General features: G+C 36.3%; 3 protein-coding genes across 3 annotated transcripts; 1 reads left to right on the top strand and 2 right to left on the bottom strand.

Annotated features, from left to right (window-relative positions):
* Positions 1 to 2,677: 2,677 nt before the first annotated feature.
* On the bottom strand, positions 2,678 to 3,625 carry LOC118663823 (olfactory receptor 5M10-like). Its single transcript, XM_036323822.1, has one exon. The coding sequence runs from the start codon at positions 3,623 to 3,625 to the stop codon at positions 2,678 to 2,680; it is 948 nt and encodes a 315-aa protein (XP_036179715.1).
* A 5,469-nt stretch (positions 3,626 to 9,094) lies between these two features.
* On the bottom strand, positions 9,095 to 10,033 carry LOC118665464 (olfactory receptor 1020-like). The gene has a single exon (XM_036326912.1). It carries the CDS (start codon positions 10,031 to 10,033, stop codon positions 9,095 to 9,097), a length of 939 nt encoding a protein of 312 aa, XP_036182805.1.
* Positions 10,034 to 20,056: 10,023 nt separating this feature from the next.
* Positions 20,057 to 20,992, top strand: LOC118663817 (olfactory receptor 1019). Its single transcript, XM_036323808.1, has one exon. It carries the CDS (start codon positions 20,057 to 20,059, stop codon positions 20,990 to 20,992), a length of 936 nt encoding a protein of 311 aa, XP_036179701.1.
* The last annotated feature ends 323 nt before the right edge of the window (positions 20,993 to 21,315 follow it).

The following is a 21,315-nucleotide window of genomic DNA, read 5'->3' as shown; positions in this document are numbered from 1 at the left end:
TACTACTAAAATTAAAATATGTTTGTATATTTTCCAAATAATTTACAATGGATATTATTGTATATGTAGCCATATTTTATTTTCATGTGATTTTCATATACTTCCTAGACGAAACCATCATATGCATAATTTCTGGGTTAAAAATATTGAATACCTAGAAGCATCAAATTTGCATTCTCTAAGATAAATTTGAAAGAAAAAACAACAAAGATGGAATTTCTCTAATAAGAGTTAGCACAGTTTAAATCTACATTATTTGCAATAATTTGGCTTAAAGCACATATATAGATGAGTCAAAGGAATAGCAGAGTTAGGCCAGAAATAGATTTATTTAGTGTACAATGAAGATAACACATCAGTGGGTAAACAAAGGTTTGCTTAATAAATAATAGAAAGAAATGAGTTAAAAATGGGAGTAAAGAATTTTAAAACATTATAAAATACAAGATTGTATCCAGAGTAATTTAAGATAGTTCTACAAAATATGGTCCTGAAAAATTAATAATATAATATAGATACTTGATTATTAAATTGAAGATTGAGAAAACTACAAAGCAAAAGATAATTGATAAAGATTTTCTAAATAAAACTAAATATTTTTATGTGAGAAGTTATCAGAAATAATATGAAAGGCACTCATCAAACTGATTATTTTCTTTATTTGTCAAATATACATTTCGAAAATTCTTCTGTCAAAATAAAATAGAATCCCTACCTAAGAATTTCAGTTGAGACAACAAAGAAGCAAATAATCTTAAAAGGATGATACAATTAAATGATTATTAAATGATTATTATCAACTATTACTAGTCATAAGTATAAGCTGTTAAAAACTTTCTGGAGAACATTTTACCCATAGAAAAATTTAGCAAGAGCTTTGAAAATGTACAAAACATTTAATTAAGCAATTACATTTCTAGGTATCTATTCTAAAGGAGCTATCAAAGAAATATGTACATAAATACTAGATAGTCTTAAAAATAATAGGATACATCAACATGTTGGAATAATATTTTGCAAGATAAATCAAGTAGAAAAAATACACCAAAATATTGAAAAGAGTTCTCTTTAAGTAGGAAATTACAAGTAAATTTTGCTTTCATGTCTTATATCTTTTGATATTTTTCACTTTGTTTTTTTCTACCATTAATATACATTTATTAGTTATTTTAATAACTAAGTTCAATATGAATTAACTATTAAGTATTATACTACATTAAAATGGTGTCTATAAAAATATTTAGTCTGTATAAAGTACAAACAATATATTGTCAAGTTAACATCAGTGCCCTTACTTGTATATGGTAAATGATTCCAATTTTGTTTTACTAATATTGAGAAGAAATGCAAAAAAAAAAAACCAGAAATTATCTGCTGATAAATATTGCTTTTTTTTCTGTCTGCATTTCCAAGTTATCTATAATAAACCTGTGTGCTTTTGCAATTTGGACAATATATTCATAAAATGCAGTCTAAATAGGTCTACCATGTAGCACAATGGCCTTCATTACATGGGATGGTAAGACAATTCTACTTATATTGCACACAAGTTATCACGTTTACCTGAAATATCAGAAGGAATCTACATTAGTGTATAGCAATGACCATGTCAGTTTATTGTCCCCAACATGCTATCCAGCATTTGCAGTGTGTTGAGGAGTTTCACCACTGCACTGTGAGTTGGAAAGAGAAAGAATGGGAAATCAATGGATTTATCTGTGTGCTACTTAGTGACTGAGTGACGTTGGGTTGGCCATTTAATCTTTCTGTGCATAAGACTCCAAATGTTATAAAATGAAGATAATTTCCTACTAGTTCATTTGTGAAAATTAAAAGGTAGTGATATAAAAGTTAGCATTAAATTAAAATAGAGTATCACATATTATACTTGTTAATTTATGTTCTATTTATCTCTAATGAAATTTTGAGGTAGCATTCAATGAAAGATTTAGACAATAGAAAAAGTTCAATGCAGTGTTATGCTACATTATCTAAGATTTAAAAGCAGCCCATGTGTCCATCAATAGATGAGTGGGTAAGAAAGCTGTGGTACATTTATACAATGGAGTACTACTAAAATGTAAAAAAGAAGGGAATCTTACCTTTTGTGACAGCATGGATGGACCTGGAGAGCATTATGTTAAGTGAAATAAGCTACTCAGAGAAAGACAAGTACCATCTTATTTCACTCATATGTGGAATCTAATTGACAAAGTAAGATAACAAGCAGAATAGAGACAGACTCATAGAGAGCAGGCTGACAGTTGTCGAAGGGAAGGTGGTGGGCTGGGAGGGGTGGTGGTGGAGGGTTTGAGTACAAAAGAAAAAAAGAGAGAAGAACTCACGGACACAGGACAACAGTGTGGTGATTGCCAGAGTGAAGTGAGGGTGGGAGTGGGGTGTGGAGAAGGGTATAGGGGGGATAAATGGTGACTGAAGGAGACTTGACTTTGGGTGGTGAACACACCATACAATATACAGATGATGTATTATACAATTGTACCATCTGCAACCTATATAATTATATCAACCAATGTTACCCCAATAAATTTAATAAAAAATTTTTAAAAAGCAATTGGAACTGGGAACTCTATTGCATTTAGAACCCCTCTCAATTATTTCTAGGCTCTAATCATTATTTTATCACAGACACTGGTGATTTCAAATTAACTGATGCCTAAACTGCATTTTTGTGGAAGAGATTCCCTTTAGTCATTTGCTGCATGGCATGGATCACATGTTTATTCCTTAGACTGTAGATCAATGGGTTCAGCATTGGACTCAAAAAAATATAAAAGACTGCAATTATTTTGGACTCCTCTACAGACCTTGCCGATGGAGTCCTTACATACATGCAGAAAAGGGTTCCATAAAATATAGTGACTGATGTCAGGTGGGAAGCACAAGTAGAGAAGGCTTTCTGCCTGCCTTCAGTAGAACGGATCTTCAGGATGGCTGTAAGAATGAGGAGGTAGGACAGGAGAATGATGAAGAGAGAGCTTGAGAGAGTAAATCCAGCAACGACCAGCATTGCCATCTTTTTGACATAGGTGTCAGAGCAGGCCAACATGATAAGAGGAGGATCGGCACAGTAGAAATGATTGATCTCAAGAGAGCCACAGAAGGACAAGTGAAAAGTCAGCAGTGTCTGAGAAAGTCCATTGAGAAAGCCAAAAGCATAAGAGACCATGACTAGAGAGATACAAATGTCCTTGGACATTCTGACACTGTAATGTAACGGGCTGCAAATGGCTACATAGCGATCCAATGCCATGGAAGCGAGGATGTAAAACTCAGTGATCACCAGAGCGATGAAGAGAAGACACTGTGAGAAGCACCCGGCATAGGAGATGGTCTTCTGGTCTGAGAGGAAATCGTACAGCATATTTGGAGTAATGTTGGAGGAATAGCAAAGGTCTACAAAGGAGAGGTGGCTAAGGAAGAAATACATGGGAGTTTGGAGGTGGGAGTTGGCCCTGATCAGCACAATCATGCACATGTTCCCTGCCAGAGTGATCAGGTATATCACCAGGAACACCCCAAACAGGAACTTCTCTAGTACCGGATCATCCGTGAGTCCTAAGAAAATGAATTCTGTCACTGGAGTGTGGTTTTGGGAAGACATTTTCTTATGCTTTGAAAACTGAAAGTGACACAAAAAAAAGTGAAAAATTCTGTCTGATCAAGATTTGGCATTTATCTCATCCATCTTATTATTTATCCCAGCCATTTTATCACTTACTCTTTGATTGATCCATCGAATAGGAACTTACTCTTTTCCTTTCAATAACACATCAGAATTTCTACACAAATATGTTTCTCTGTGTCTCTGTGTTTTCTGTCTCTTTCTCTCTATATCTCAAACTCTTTTTCTTTCAGACAAACATGCACACATTTATACCTCTCTTCTTGGAGAAGTCCATGTTTAGTATTGTTTTTCTAATTTTGTGGGGGAGAAAAAGCACAGGAATTAAAATCTGATATAAAAAGCAGCAGGTCATAGGCATCATTCAAATGGAAAAAATGAATAAAGTTAGATTTCTAGGGTTCCTTCAAATTGATATCCTATTTTTCAGATATAATATAGAAAATAAATCTTCAGCACAGCATTTTCACTTGATACCCCTAGTTGTTTGATTTAATTTTCTTCAGAAAACATTGAAATAGCAAATCTATCTCTTAATATACAGGTTGTGGCAAAATTAGGTTACAGATGTGAGTATGTGAAGCATTGGGTTTATTCTTGTATTATTATTTATTAATTGTATTATTTTTCATATGAGCAACTGTATGTCTACTTTTGCCAAATCCTGTATAGCTAAGAGGATACAGAAGGAAGAATTGTTCTCTCTGCTTTGTAAAATCACCTATTTATTCATGTACACTACAAAAATTAATTTTTTTTCTGGGTAAGGTTCTGAGGTGACAGCAATGACCAAATTCCCCATCTTCATGCAGCATATATTGTAGGAAAAGGTACAACACATAGAGAAAAATATGTAAATAATGTTAGTTAGAAGTAAGTACTATGAAGAAAAATAAAGGTGGGATGCTTTTAGATGGCTATTCTGAGAAGGTAAAATTTGAACAGAATGCAAATATCTGGAGAAGAATGGGGAGTATCCCCAGTTTTCACACAACTAACACACATGAAAATATTTGTCTAGGAAAGCACAGTTAACAGGGTTTCATTCACTGCTGAAACCACTATCTATCAAATCTTTGTAAAAATAAGATATGACTAGAAAAATTGTGCTTTAAGAATTACACCATAAAGTTATTTTATTTAGCTTTTACATACACATCAAAAGACCTTGCATATAATAATGGAATTTTAGACATGCCCTGAAATATTATCATATCAATAAAAAATCAAGTACAATTGCTGAAAATAGTTTTCTATTTTAGTGGGGTACTAATTTCCACACTGAAAAGCAATCATATTTTTAGTGAATAAACATAGAAAATGACCTACCTCTGAAAGTTGACTTATCATATTTTATAAAAACAAGATGGGAAGATTTATAATATATTCCTTAGGTACATTCCCTAGAGTATTTATAAAATAATTCTAAAGAACCAATTAAAGTCATCATTTTTTTTTCCTCAAGGGCATAACCTTAATTTGGGGCTTTGAGATCCTAGTTTCTCTTTTGAGGCCAAAGTCTCTAACATCTATGTACACTGATTGGGACTGAGCACATGAAAATCTTTAGCACAAATAGGAAAATTAGCCATTACAGGTAATACTATGAAAGGAGAAAAATATGGGTAGATAAGCTTTGTATTTTTTTATCTTTATTGTTGAAAGTATTCCATATGTCCCTCTATTTCCCCTATTGACCTCTTCTAGCCCACCCCCACCATCCTGAGAGGATTCTGATGAGAAGATTCTCATCAGAAGCCTTCAATATTTCTAAACACCGAGGTGAGGTCATCTTATGAGAGAGAGGAAAAGGAAGGTGAAGTCCATGAGAAATTTGGGGAACAGAAAGGGTGTTGAGAGCAGAAGAGTCACATAACCAATGGAAGGAAGTAGAGGTACTGGTCAGGGGTAAGGACCCTTTGAAAGTTGAACATTATGGATTTATATTGAAACCAGTTTGCTCCATTGAGCTAATTTCAGCAACATGCCAGGAATTAAAGTGGGTCTGAGAGCCAGGATCATTCATAAAATTGATATTTTAGGAGGAAAGTCAAAAGTAGAACAAAAACTATTTGAACATTATTTGGAGCTGCATTTTCTGGAGAATAAAGGACTCTTCAGATGTTTTTTTCTGGTCTGTATCTTCCAGAGCACTGATGGTTCCAGGTCAATAAAGAGGAGTTCAAATGTAGTCTAAGATAAGAGAGTTGTCTCTGGTTTTGTTATGTCTCCAAATGCTGGGTTACAGGATGAGAAATCAGTCAATGAGATAAAGCTATATATCACTGATTTGGGTTGTTTTATTGAGCAGGATTCAAGATTGATTTCTTTCACTGATTCTTGTCCAGATGGATTCAAAGAATGAAGCCACGGGCAAAAGGTGGTAGGTGAAAAGTACAGAAACTTTATTGCAAGCAAATACTACCTCTAAACCTTAATTCTAAATTCTAAGCCTAAAACTCTGTCCTCTTGGAGCAGAGGGGCCACCTAAAGAAGGTGTCCTCTAAATTCCTAATCGTAAGTCTCTGCTCCTTCTGGAGGGACAGAGGGTCCCTAAGAAGGGTGACCACTGCCTTCTTTGTCTTGAGGTTTTAATATGCTGGGGACCCTTCTTTTCTATATGGGACTTTAGCCCTGTAATCAGTTCCCACGACCCTCACATCCGCACTTTTCCTCGTTTGGTCATCTCATCTGTTTAGGTTGGAGCCACTTTTGATTTATCTTATAGTTTTCTCCCAGTTGTGCTGGCTGGAGATATCCTATCTTATAGCTCTCCCAGCTGCTCCCGCCAGGGCTACTTTTGATCTAACTTATGATCACTTTAATTGCTCAAGCCAGAGATACCCTGTCTGTCCTTGGTTTATGGCTGTTTTAATTGCTCAGGACAGAAATATTTCCATCTGCCCAAAGCATTTCTCTATCCTCTGTACAAGTAAGATAAACACCTTGGCATCTTCAAGTTTCCATCTATGCATTCCTCTCCCATGGACCCTCCCCATTACCTAAAACTTCCTAATTAAGCTAGCTAGCTAATCTTTTTATCAATATACTAGTAAAAATGTAGTTTGTTTATCACCTTATCACATTTGAGAAGATTTAAGCATTGCCACATTTTTTTTTCCAAATTGAAGTAGAAACTTTTCTCTCTTCTATCCTGATTCCTTACACAAGTAAAATAATAACATTTAAAGAAGAAAATATACTGACTAAATCCCATGAAAAAGATGTTCCTTGTAGGATTGTGCACCTCAGTGTGAGATTGTAGAGCCCTCGTTTTCTGGCTCTTTAACGTGAGGTTCCCTGGTTTTATACAAAATGACTAAAGACATGACCCCTCTTTAAGCAGAATGCCTGCTTTCACTCTGATGAAAATTTGTCCTAAAGTATGTATGTATTTAAGTATTGACTGGAATGGAACCCGGGACCCTTCAGTCTGCAGGCTGACGCTCTATCCACTGAGCTAAACCAGCTAGGGCTAAATTTCTTTAGTGAATGGTTGGTTTATCTTTGCCTAAATCAAGCCCTGTCCATTGTTCTTGTGCATCTAGTTTAACACATCTTTGAAATACCAGTCATCTTCTTTTTCACACCCGAGAGGTGTAACCACCCTCCAGGGAGCACATAATCTTACTGAGTCTGTGCCTTCCTTTGTTCCACTTTCATGTAATCTTCCTTATGTTCCCTCCTTAACTCCAAATGTGTAAATAAAGCAAAACTGTCATTCTCTGGAGCTTTTGAAATCTTGCTTCCTGGCAATGTTGTCAGTTTGGCTAAAATAAACTCATAAAAATTCTCTACAGGTTTGGATATTCTTAGTTGACAGCATGATAAACATTTGATCTATTTCAGGCAACAGCTGCCTTTCTAAAGGACAGCAATGCAGTTGTCCTAAAAGTATGTAAATTTTAGGCCAGGATGTGAAAAGTCTGTGAAAGAGAATAAGTGAACCCATAATATGAGACATAAAATGAGAACTACAGAGGAGAGAGAGAGAGAAAGAGAGAGAGAGAGAGAGAGAGAGAGAGAGAGAGAGAGAGAGAGAGAGAGAGGGAGAGAGAGAGAGAGACCTGGGGCCACTGAGTCTTCCAGGTTTGTTTCTATGTTCCTTCGTGGAAAAATGTCCTGAATACTCTGTTATTATATGTTAAGATCACATTTTTGTAAAATGACAGATATAGGACACTGAAATATCATCTGTTTATTAAAATGTTTAGTTTCAAAGAAGACAGCTTGTTTTTGAAAAAAAAAATTATCTAACAGATAATCCAACCAAGTATAAGAGAAATTTTCTAACACTGCCTTTATGAAATTGTCATTATTGGGCACTTAACATTTCAGATGCCAGAAGCAACAGTTTGTCTTCCATCACCCTGCATCTTTCATTGGAATGATTCTTAGAACCTCTTTATATCTGCTGTCACAGTTCCATGACTCCATAATAAACTACCAATAAAAGTTTTTAAATGATTACTGAGTCTCTTTTAAGTGTTTGCTTTTGTACTAGGATCTATTTAGTCTTTCAATGGCAAAGGGATATGCTGGGATCACACCAAGTATATTATACCCAATCCCAGCCAGTTTAAAACATATTCTGTCGGCATGTCAGTGGTCACTTTCTGTAAAGAAAATCCAGTCCTACTGGGGAGACAGCCCAATTACGAAAATACCAGTTAAACCAACTGAAAGCTTTAAACTTGTCTCAATTACATCGTAGCCAGCAGTAAAATAGATGTGTGTGGTTATTTCCTAAAGAACTTGCCCTAGCTCTTTAAGTTTAAACTGCTTACTCAAAGATCAAACAACATGACATTTCATCTTCAGAAATTATAGAGAATACTTCTTTTGTAAGTCTCAGAACTTCTGCTCCATAAGCCTCGTTCTTGTTCTGTGATTCCCTTTTATCTTTACTTATGCTGTCATTTGTTCCCATCATTCCCTGTCGTCTAGATCACTTGCCCAGGTTAAAAACACTTGACCTCGGCACCTTATTGGGATTAAGTTCTGATTTTTCTTCCTGGCTCACTGGGGACAAGAGGCAGTCTCTGAGCCTGGTTTTAGTCCTCTGGATGGATTCTGGCTCAGCCTACTCCTTATCACCTGTCCTCTGGCAGTTAAAATACCACTGTCCAAACTCAGAGTCATCAAACAGGTGAGGAGATGGAGTCATTCCTCCCACCACTCATTCTATCTCTGTCCCACCTACTTTTATATTGGGCTTTATAACTCTGAATATGTATATTGGATTATTTTCAATCATATCGATTTTGTGAAATAAGTGGGATTTATAGTGTCATCATGCTCCCCGGATGCCTGGGACATTTGGTCCAACTCCACTATCAGGAAAAAAAAATAGCTTCATTATAGAATGAAATGGAGCTGGAATGAATGAAGGTGGACTTGCTCATTCCCACATGCCCTCAGTGTGCTAAAATTCTATGCTTTGCCATTCTAAGCACAGAAGTGAAAAGAGGTTGTTTTAAAAATTTTACCTAAAGAAGCTTTGACCTCCTTGTTTCTCAGACTATAGATGAGAGGATTTAACATGGGGATGACCACTGTATAAAACACAGACACCACTTTGTCCTGGTCCATTGAGTAGCTGGAGCTGGGGCGCAGATACATGAACAGGATTGTGCCAAAGAAGATGGTAACCACCATCAAGTGGGACGCACAGGTGGAGAAGGCTTTATGCCTCCCCTTGGCAGAATTGATCCTCAAGATGGCAACGAGGATATAGAGATAAGAAATGAGAATAGTTAGAAGGCAGCTCAGTTCATTAAAACTGGCAAAAGCAAAAATGACGATCTCGTTGACACGTGTATCAGAACAAGAGAGCTTCAGGAGGGGTGGAGTGTCACAGAAAAAATGGTTGATGACATTCGAGTGGCAGAAAGACAGCCGGAAGGTGAAGCCAGTGTGAATGGAAGCATTCAGAAAGCCTGCAAGATATGTGGCCGACACCAGCATGACATTAAGATGAGGAGACATAGTGACTGTGTAAAGAAGAGGCTTGCAGATGGCCACATACCGGTCATAAGCCATCACAGCCAACAGGAAGCCTTCAATACCAGCAAAAGAACCAAAAAAGAAGAATTGTGTGGCACATTCACTAAATGAAATGACCGGGTTCTCCACCCAGAAATTCACTAGCATATTAGGCGCAACGACTGAAGAATAACAGACATCAACAAGGGACAAGTTACTGAGAAAAAAGTACATTGGAGTGTGGAGACGTGAGTCAATATTGATTAATAGGATCATGCCAAGATTTCCGAACACAGTGATGATGTAGACGACTAGAAACACCATAAAAAGAAGACACCGTAGCTCTGGATGATTGCTGAATCCCAGGAGAATAAATTCAGTCACTGTTGAATGGTTGCTCATACCTTTGTCTCAAAATGGATACTTCATTTGCTGGGATAAGAAAGAAATCAAGGAAATAAGTTGTACAGAAAAACACCAGGAAAATCAAGTAGCTCATTCTCTGCTATAAGTAAAATTGCTTCTAGGATGTCTTAAGAACATATGTATTAAACCTCTTTAGTTTCTTACTGCACTAAGAAAAAGTTTCCTTAAGGAAACTCAGTAACCTATTTTATTTAATATTTAACATATGCATGTATGCGTGTGTGTGTGTATAAAGTTTTCAATGATTGACCCCTATTAGTCTATATCCTACTACACCTCCTTACTTTCTCTCTTCTTCCCTTGATCCTTCTGTCTTCACCAGCTACCATCCAATTCCTTGGCAACTTAAAATATGATTCAGTTGAATGTACTTGCTGTATCCTTTTCTGTTTTCTGTTAAGCCCACTCAAATCAGGTTTTGACCACATTACCCATGGAAACTGATCTTGCCTGAGTCATCAGGAATCTTTATTTTGCCAAACCCAGTGATCAATTAGCCCTCACCTTTTTTAATCTATCAGTAACATTTGATGGAGTTTATTGTTTATTACTCCTTGAAAGAGCTTCTTTTCTAATCTTCCAGAACACCAGACTGGGAGTTTTCCTCCTACCGTATGGGTTGCTCCTTCTCAGTCTTCTTTGCTTATTCCACTGCTTTCCTCTGACTCTTAAGGTTGAAATACTTCAGAAATCAGTCCTCATTCTCCTTTCTTTCCTATTTATACTTGACCTTGATGGTCTTGTTCAATATCATTGCTTTAAATATCATCTATATATTTATAACACCTAAACTCATATCTCCAAACCTGACCTCTTTTCCAAACTCCAGACTTAAACTTCTTACATATCTGAGTTAATATAGAATAGCAACTCAACATCACCCAAAACTGAATTCTTTATGTTCTCTCTTAATTTGCTCTAAACACAGCATTCTCTACGTCAAATCAATGACAACTCTATACTTCCATTTGCTCAAATTACTACAAATAAATATTGGAAATATTTTTTTTTTTTACATTCAATATTATTTTATATTAGGTTTCAGGTGTACAACATAGTGGTTGGACAATCGTATACTTTACAAAGTGTTCCCCCAATAAAAATATTGGAAATATTGATCTCTTCTCTATCTCACATTCCATAACCATTCTACCAATAAATATGTTGCCTCTATTTTTAAAATATATTAATAAGCCAATTACCTTCCACCACCTCCATTCCTACCACCAAGGCCCAAGACAACATCATCTTTCATCTAGATTATTGCAGTAGTCTCTTGGCTGATCTTTCTGTCCCTAGAATCAGATATTTTTTTTTCTTGTAAAATAACCACATTTAAAATTTTGCAGCCATTTCATAGAGCTCTGCTTTATGCATATATATTAATATGTATATATATGTTACATATCTAATAAACATATAAATTGACATAAATAAAATTATATTCTCTGTGATATATATGATCCTATATGTGTGCATACACACATACATGTGTATATACATATGATGAAGACTGAAAATTATAAGCATTTTTTCAATTTTTACATAAAAAGCATGAAATTATTTTATTTAATGCCCTTCAGAAGACATTACCAGTAAATATGTCAGGTGTTTTGGCACTCTTTCTACACAAACTTAATTCAATTTTGTTTACACACACATATATACACACAGATATGCAAGTATACATACATTCATGTGTGTATGTATGTGTATGCATATACTAAATATTCTATAAAATTCTCATCTGTTACTAGTGATCCTAAATTCTTCTCTTCTAAACAAGATCACACTAATTGAGTTGGTAACAATAAATTCAGTGTTTCAGACATATTACAAAAGAGATGTTTATTTTTAATTACTTGAATGTTTTTTGAGTTCTCTTGGAAATTTTCTATATCTGAACACTTTGAGATAAATTAAATCATCTTACCTTTTGTCCTAAAGAAATATTCACTGGAAATAGTGGTGGTTATTAGTTTATCTTTTTTTGTTGTTGTTTGTTGGATGAATACACATTTTCTGTTTCCTAATGTGATCTTTATAGCTTTGATAGAATTAAGTCATGAATTCAACAATGATTAGAAAATGCCACAACTGAATTCAAGGCAGAGGGTCACCTTTATAAAAGCCATGATCAGTCTCATGAGATTTAGTCTCTACAAATGTCTAAGGCTAGCAATGTGCTGATCAAAAATTAAAGCTTGCATTTTTTTTTTCACTGAAATAATTGAACTACATCTTCCCCAGTGAATCATGTATACTCTGGAGGGTAACTTAGGTATTTAGAGAAATGCAAAAATGATGTCATGATCCTGAGGTTCCATTGAGCACAACAATAAATTAAATGGTAAATAACTGACCACATCCTGTCTCAAAACCTCAGAATTCCACTCAAGATATGATCTCTACTTATTTCTACTGAAATATGGTTCTTATTGCATTCATTAATTGATTCATTCAATAAAATATAGTGAATGTGTTTAATGGAGCAGACAATGTCTTTGGTACTAGTAGAGTAGCCAGCAAAACCAATCTTGTCACTTCCTCATATCTTGCAGTTAGAGTTGGGGGAAAACAGCTATTACAGGGTGATATGAAAATAATGAAGTCTAAAGCCTATATGACCTATAAGGTTTATGTGACCTACTGCTCCTTCACAACACCTTTCTGATGTCAGTTTTTTCTCTCCTGTCATTTGCTCACTCTGGCCCACATATATTTGTCCTTACATTTCCTTTAGCAAACCAAGCATAATCTTTCTCAGGGCCTTTGTATTTAATGTAGCATGCCTAGAATGCTCTTTTACAGACATTCACATGATATTATCCCTATTTAGGTATTGATCAAATGTTATTTCCACAGGAAGCTCTTCTCTGACTCCACTGTTCTCTATTCTATTGCCTGCTTTATTTGTCTTCAAAGTACCACTCATAGCCATATCAAACACACACCCACACACACACACATACACACACCCACACCTGTGCATAAATACATACATACATACATACACACACATTTGGTATAAACAATAAAGTCAACCTTATTTGAACATAAGTTTCATGAGATCAGGAACTTTGTGTTTTCTTAACTGTTTTATTGCCATTACATGTTCCATTCCAGTTTTTTCATTAATAGATTTTTAAAACAACTTTATTGATATATGCATATGTTCAAATTCATCGAATTGTATACATTAAATATGTGAAGCTTTTTGGTATGTCAACAAATAGTTTTCATTTATATTATGAGTAAATAAAGATATCAACAAAGGAGAGGCTGCTGAGAAAGAAGTACATGGGTGTGTGGAGATGAGGATCAATCTTAATTAACACAATCATCCCCAAATTACCCACCATAGTTGCCATATAGATTAACAGAAACAATCCAAAGAGGACAATTTGTAGATCTGGATTGTCCGAGAGTCCTAAGAGGATAAACTCTGTCACTTCAGTTTGATTCCTGACTTGAACCTCTTTCATATATCTGATCATTTGAGCTGCAATAAGAGAGAAGACAGAATATGGCATTTGGTCAGATGAATACATGATAGAGCTATAAACAACTTTTGCTGACATATATCATATGCCTAACAGAAGAGTGCAACATGAAAAATATACTAAAAAGTGTGTTGGACTTGATGTCTAGTCAAAAGACATAGAAAGACTAAATCTGAGTTATGAGTATGCTGCCTACTTACTAATGACCTCAAGAAGAATGGCTTCATATTCATTGACTAAAATTACTTCTGGCATTAACCAATTATTAGATAACTAGAGGTCCAGTGCATAAATTCATGCACCAGTGGGGTCCCTCAGCCTGGCCTGCAGGATCGGGCCAAAACCGCCTCTCCAACATCCCTGAGGGGTCCTGGATTGCAAGAGGGTGCAGGCCAGGCTGAGGGACCCCACCAGTGCACAATCAGAGCTGGGGAAGGACACGAGAGGTTGGCCAGCAGGGAGGGACTGCAGGAGGGCTCTAGGGTGTGTCTGGCCCCTCTCGCTCAGTTCCGATCAGTCAGACCCCAGCAGCAAGTTACTCTGCCAATCAGAGCCTCTGCCCCTGGTGGTCAGTGCACATCATAGCCAGCGGTTGAGCGGCCATAGCATATCATTAGCATATTATGCTTTGATTCGTTGAATGGACAACTGGACACTTAGCATATTAGGCTTTTGTTTTATAGGATTACAGGAATTAAATTACAGTAAAAGTTTAGGCAATAGCTCTAGTGGAATTCTTCTCCACTTCCCCTCCAACTTCCTCTTCCTTCCTTGGCCTCATATTATTGACTGGTAAATAAAACTGCACTAGTCAAGCTGTCAAAGTATCAATTCCTTTCTCACTCACAGCAAGAATTTATTATATATTGTCCAAACTTAAAACATGGGACCAAAGTAACCCAATATCTGTGCTGCCATTGGATAGAAAGGATCTAATCCAAACTGACATTTTGAGTTTTAGCCTTTTAAAACATTGAGCACATAGACTTTGACCCTGTAACAGTTGGAGAAATTAACAGCATTGTGAATTTTCCTTCCAGTTCAGTGAGTTACATGAACAAAACATTTTATATATTTTCCTTACCTTTTTTAACTGCTGGACTTCTATTTGATCACTTTGCTTGTACCTACTCAATGCCCAAATTCACACCAAAAAAAGCAGGAAAAAATAAATCTTCCTTCTTAGAGATGGCACTCACTCCAGGTTAAGCAGAAGGTACAGTTGGAATGGACTTTAGCTACCATCTGTTACAGGGACAGGAAAACTGAAACCTTCCCTATCATAAGAAAGTTATTCTTCATTCAGCAGAGGTTGAGTCATTCTTTCTCTTACTTCTCCTTAAAGGTAAGTATCCCAGTTCGTTATATTATGGTATGGTAAAATACACTCCAAAATATAGAATATATCTTTGAAGAGCAGCTGTAATATTTTTCAAAGTTATTTACAATCACAGAGTCTCCAGATCAGACTGTGGAGTAGGCATCCTGACTTATTTTAAATAGAATGTATTTCCTGTTCTTTAGTCTCTGGAGACTCTATCTCTCATGTCACCTCATTTTAATCTACTTGTTTGTCCTCTCTGAAACTAAGGAAAACAAAATGTTTCTTTTATATTTCTCTCCTTTACCCTCAGGACACCTGGGCCCAGTGGAGAGCGAATTTTCAGTCCCATATTCCTAACAATTATTAAGCATCTTTTTTTTTTTCTGTCTCCCTTGATATTTGGTGTTCTGGTCGCCTTGGAAGCATTGAAAGAATCCACAAAGACAGCAGGTTGGTTCTACCTCTGTTCTTGCCTACCTGGATCATGGAGAGAGGAGCTGATTAAAGAAAGTGCAGAGAGGTAGTGAGAACAAGGGCTGTCTTTGCTTTCAGTTCTGGCTCAGTGTCTCGCTGATTGTGTGATTTTGGATAATTCACTAAACCTCATTATGCCTTAGCTTTTCATTTTTAATTGAGAATGCTAATGCCTAGGATGACTCTGACAAAATAAATGAATGCCTGTGAGTTGTCACATCAAATGCATATGGATAGATGACAATTAATAAATAAAGTTTCTTCTACTTTGACACTATTCACTACTCTCCAGAGTAAGAAATGGTTTCAGACTATGTAGCCTAGATAGAGACTTACCAGGTTTCCCATTTGTCCCACTATAACTTGCATAAAAAAGACACAGAGTCTGCCCTAGTTGGTTTGGTTCAGTGGTCAGAGCGTCGGCCTATGAACTGAAGGGTCATGGGTTTGCTTCCAGGTCAAGAGCGCATATCTCAGTTGCAGGCCGATCCCTGGCACCAGTAGGGTGCATGCAAGGCAACCAGTCAATGTGTATCTCTCTGTCTCTCCCCCTCACTTCCATTCTCTCTAAAAAAAAACCAATGGGGGAAAGAATATATACTCCAGTGAGGATTAAGAACCAAAAACAAGGACACGGAGTCTGAAACAAATTGATAAATATCTGATGGTTATTTACATATCTTTGTCACTTTGAGAAGACATTCTAATTAATTTATCTCTAAGTACTATTTAATCAATGCAATTTTTACTAAATGCTGGGGGAACACAAAGATGTAAAAGATGTGTCATGCTACTTTATCTCTAGCAATTAGGCAAAATTTGAATTTATTGGCATCTTGGAGGGAAAATATAGTAGGCTTCTGTCAACACAGAATCTGAAACATAACTGGCAAACAATGAAGATTTATTTAATAACTAAATAAATAACTGTCAATTAAGTGTTAATTAGTTTTACATAAAAACAAACAGTGATGAATTAAATGAGATTAAGCTTTGTGTAATTAGAAGAAAGGTCACATGGCACTAAGAGGCGAGGAACACAAGATATAAGACCCTAGGTGATAACAGAGTAGTAGAATGAGACACTGGGTAACAAAGGAGTAATTAATCATGGACAGGATATATGATAGGTCCTAGTCAGTCCCAGGATGCAAAACAAGAAATCTCAAAGAGCTTTGAACCAACCTCTATTTTACATGTAAACACATTTTAAGTATAAATATGAAATATTGAGTAGAATTTTATATATAACAAATTTGCCACAAATTCATTTATTAAGTAATCAAGGAGAACAAAAACTGGCTTGGGACTTTATTTACAAGGAGCTGTTAATCATTTCAGAAATTGATGCCATGAGCTAGAAAGTTACAAAATTGTTTGAGGTGCCTATACAACAAACCAGTATCAACCTGTCTTTTTAACTGTCACATTTATGAAGATTTTCAATATATAGGCAAGCATTATTATTACTATATTTAATTTTTGTTTCTCCTATTTAAATTATATATGTAGGTAAGTTAAATAATCTATGAATATTATTTCAGAAGTAGAGGGGACAAAATAAAAAGCAAAAGGAGCTTGCTATAAAAAGACACCATTTGGGTCTGAAAGGGTGCAGACCTATACACTTACATAGTAGTCACTAGCCACAAATAAAGTTTACTGAAATAGATTTTATAGCTGACAAAATCAAGAAGAGAGGGAGAAAATTAGTAAATTAACAAAATGTTAACTTAGCTAATAACTTCATAAACACAAACACCTCCAGTTAGGGAATTTATGTGGAAGAGGAGCTCTCATTCATGATTGCCAAACATAAAAGCCTTAAGCAAAACCAGATGAAAATATGTGCAAAACGTCTGTGAAGAAAAATGTTAGAGAGATACCAGAGTAGATTTGAAGAAGTATGAAGACATACATGCTCTTTGATAGCCAGACTTAATGACATAAAGGTGGCAATTCTGCTAAGTCAATTTATAAATTTAATACTGTCCCAATAATACTTGTGGGAGTGCTAGCCAACCTTTATGAAAAGTAAGCACCACTGGGTATCCCATATACTACTGGCTGCCACATGTACATTTAAATATGAACCATCCATATAGCACAAAAAGTATCATCCTCTTTGAAAGGATTTTCAGGCATCAGCAAACAGACCTTTCTAAATTACCATCATAATCACACCATAACAGGCAGCTTAAGGCTATTAAAGGAATCCATGCAGCCCTATGGTGGACTCAATAATCACAACTAGAGTGGTGATATGAATCCCCTTGTGTTTCCTTCTTTTATTATTGGGGCTTAAGGAAAACAGTGAAATCTTCAGGGAATGACAGTTCATCAAACCTTTGGGTCTCCTAGGATTGCAGAAAGCATTTCATCATATTTCTTCTGGGGATTATTTGTGACTCTGGGGATTAAATACCTCTTGCACACAGAAGCCAAGGTGGGATGAGCAAGCAGCTCAGACAAATACCAGAGTGACTCACTGTCTTTGGAAACTTCTCAGAATATCTGTTCAGTACCATTCATCAAGAGAAGATGAGACATTCAACCCCTCACCAACAGGTAGAAGACAGGTCAGGTCACAGGTCAGTATTTGTGACAAAAGAGAAAATATTGTGACCTACTGGGACTAGAGCAGTGATGGCGAACCTATGACACGCGTGATAGAGGTGACACGCGAACTCATTTTTTGGTTGATTTTTTCTTTGTTAAATGGCATCTAAATATATAAAATAAATATCAAAAATATAAGTCTTTGTTCTACTATGGTTGCAAATATCAAAAAATCTCTATATATGACACGGCACCAGAGTTAAGTTAGGGTTTTTCAAAATGCTGACACGCCGAGCTCTAAAGGTTCGCCATCACTGGACTAGAGCATTACACTGCCCAGTGCTCCTTCGAGAGTGTGCTTGCTTGGCACCAGGTCCATGCCATTTTAAAATTTCAAAAAGAGACACAGTCTGGGGGGTTGGCTTTTAGGTATATCATGATTTTAATAAGTATGATTTTAAAAAAAAATCCAGATTTGGAAAGTTCCATAGAGTTTTCTATCTCCGCTCCATTCATTTCACAGTTAAGGAAGCTGAGTCTAATACAGGAATTCACAAAGTCCAAATAAATAATTAGTGGAAAAAACAAGACTATGACGAGGATTCTAAACTCTTACTTCAGTACTCTTTACATTTAAATATGCAAAAGCAGGTGATACATCAAAATCTAAAATACAGATGGTTTATACTTGCAATATTTTGCTGGGCTTGTTTTAAACATTTGAATTATTGTTAACTGTGAAATATGCTTATTTACTCACTATTCTACTATTTCTTCAAGTGTCAGATGGGGTTGAACTTTAGTTAATGTTAGTCTCATGTAGGTAGATATATATAAATATATATGATAGGAAGCACTATTTTCATCCACCTTAGAATTAAGATAACCTATTATGAATGTATACACTCCCACAAAAAATACATAATTCTACCTGCTTTCTTGTCTTTCCTAAGCAATAAACCAATTAAAGTAGATACTCTCTGATATCTGCCTTCAGGTTTAGATAGGGGATGTTATTTATTTCTTAATTACTGCATTTATTTTGTTTTGGTTTGGTTTTACCCACTTCCTTTTTAGAATTTTTCCATGGACCAGCTATTCATCCAATTAAAGAGAAAATAGCAAATGTATGCTCCTATGTACCCGCAGAGTCGAATAATGCTTTCTCTATTCTCCCTGAGTGAGGGATCCTTGAATTGTAACTTTGAACTGAGCTATGAACAACCTGTTGGTTGGCAATAGAATTGTCCAAAGACATAGCCTCGTTATACCCTATGCCAAACCCCTAGATACTTCTAAAGATTAGGGAAACTAAAAGACTAATTCTATGCCCATGCATGATAGGCAAGACAGGGGGGAAAGGCAGGAATAAAAATAAAGAGAGTTCACCTTCATAAAATCACATACAGACAGAGAACAATAAAGTGAAGTGAACTCGAGACTCTACTCAGATAGAACCAGCTCTGCTACTTATTGGTTGTCCAATTTGTTGAAGTTACTTAATATCCAGTCTTATTCTTTTCCTATATAAGATGGAGATAATAGTGATACCTACTTCATAGGGTTGTTGTGAGGATGATATTAGGTAATATATGCAAAGCATTCAAAGTTCTGGCCTACAGTTAATACTCAGTAACTTCTGCTTTTTCAAAATTATTATCCTTTCCCTTTTCTAATATTTTTCACCCTCTGCTCGAAGTATTTCACTTTCTGTAAATGTGTGTATGTATGCGATGTCATGTGTAATACTTTGAGATCCTTGAATATTTCATTTATTTAATTTTTGTGCCTATATGCAATGAGAGTTCATGTTTATTCATATCTATCTGCTTTGTTTTAGGAGGAAGGAAGAGACACTCAAAACTGTTCTTCTTTACTGATTAGTAAGGCAGATAAATGCATAGGTCAGGTCATGCCTTGGTACCATATGACAAGTGACCTCAGAGCACTAAGGTCTTTGGAGAAACAGAATTTACAAGCCCCAAGACACTAACATCTACTCCTATTCTGACTGGGCACCTGGAGAGGACACACCACCATCATCTTCACCCTGTAAGTCATAGAATATAATCACTGGGAAGATTCTTAAGGATCACCCCAAACAATAAACCAAATCCAGGCCCACACGAAATGGAAAAAATGGATAAAGAAAACCACTCAGTGGTGACTGAGTTTATCTTTATGGGCATCACACAGGACCCTCAGCTGCAGATTATCTTCTTTGTGGTCTTCCTCTTGGTCTACCTGGTCAATGTCGTGGGGAATGTTGGTATGATCGTCCTCATCATAACAGACGCTCAGCTTCACACACCCATGTACTTCTTCCTCTGCAATCTCTCCTTTGTGGACCTGGGCTACTCCTCAGCCATTGCTCCCCGGATGCTGGCTGACTTCCTCACAAAGCGCAAAGTTATCTCCTTCTCCAGCTGTGCCACCCAGTTTGCTTTCTTTGTGGGTTTTGTGGATGCTGAGTGCTATGTCCTGGCTGCCATGGCCTATGACCGTTTTGTGGCCATCTGTCGACCCCTCCACTATAGCACGCTCATGTCTAAGCGAGTCTGCTTGGTTCTCATGCTGGGTTCTTACCTGGCTGGTCTGGTGAGTTTAGTAGCTCACACTTCCCTCACCTTCAGTTTGAGTTATTGTGGTTCCAATATTATCAACCACTTCTTCTGTGAAATCCCACCACTCTTGGCCCTCTCTTGCTCAGACACCTACATCAGCGAGATCTTGCTCTTTAGTCTGTGTGGCTTCATTGAATTCAGCACCATTCTCATCATCTTCGTCTCCTATGCCTACATCCTCATTGCAATCATCAGGATGCGCTCAGCTGAGGGCCGCCTTAAGGCTTTTTCCACTTGTGGATCTCACCTCACTGGCGTTACACTTTTCTATGGCACAGTGATGTTTATGTACCTAAGGCCGACATCCAGCTACTCCCTGAACCAAGATAAGTGGGCATCTGTGTTCTACACTATCATCATCCCCATGTTGAATCCCTTGATCTACAGTTTACGGAACAAGGATGTAAAAGCTGCTTTCAAAAAACTAGTTGGAAAAAAACCTCAAGAATAACAAAAAATGAAAACATGTTATTATCACAGATAAATGATAGTGATAGAGGAATGGTGGCAGAAAATTTAAAAAATGCAAATACTTTGCCAATAAACACTACCCAAGGTACCATCTATTTGTTGAGTGAATCTTAATTTTGGAAGAGTTTTATGTAACCCATAACTCTGTTATCTGAAGGAAATATAAATTAATATTTTTGAAAGATGCACTGAGCAAGATTCATTACTTTTTTATTTTTTATATATTTTTTGATTTCTTTATTGATTAAGGTATTACATATGTGTCCTTATCCCCCCACTACCCCCCACTCATGCCCTCACCCC

This window comes from Myotis myotis, unplaced genomic scaffold (genome assembly GCF_014108235.1).
Source record: "Myotis myotis isolate mMyoMyo1 unplaced genomic scaffold, mMyoMyo1.p scaffold_m19_p_10, whole genome shotgun sequence".
Taxonomy (NCBI): Eukaryota; Metazoa; Chordata; class Mammalia; order Chiroptera; family Vespertilionidae; genus Myotis; species Myotis myotis.
The sequence above is the reverse complement of the archived record's forward strand: the minus strand, read 5'-3'. Positions and strand labels throughout refer to the sequence as shown.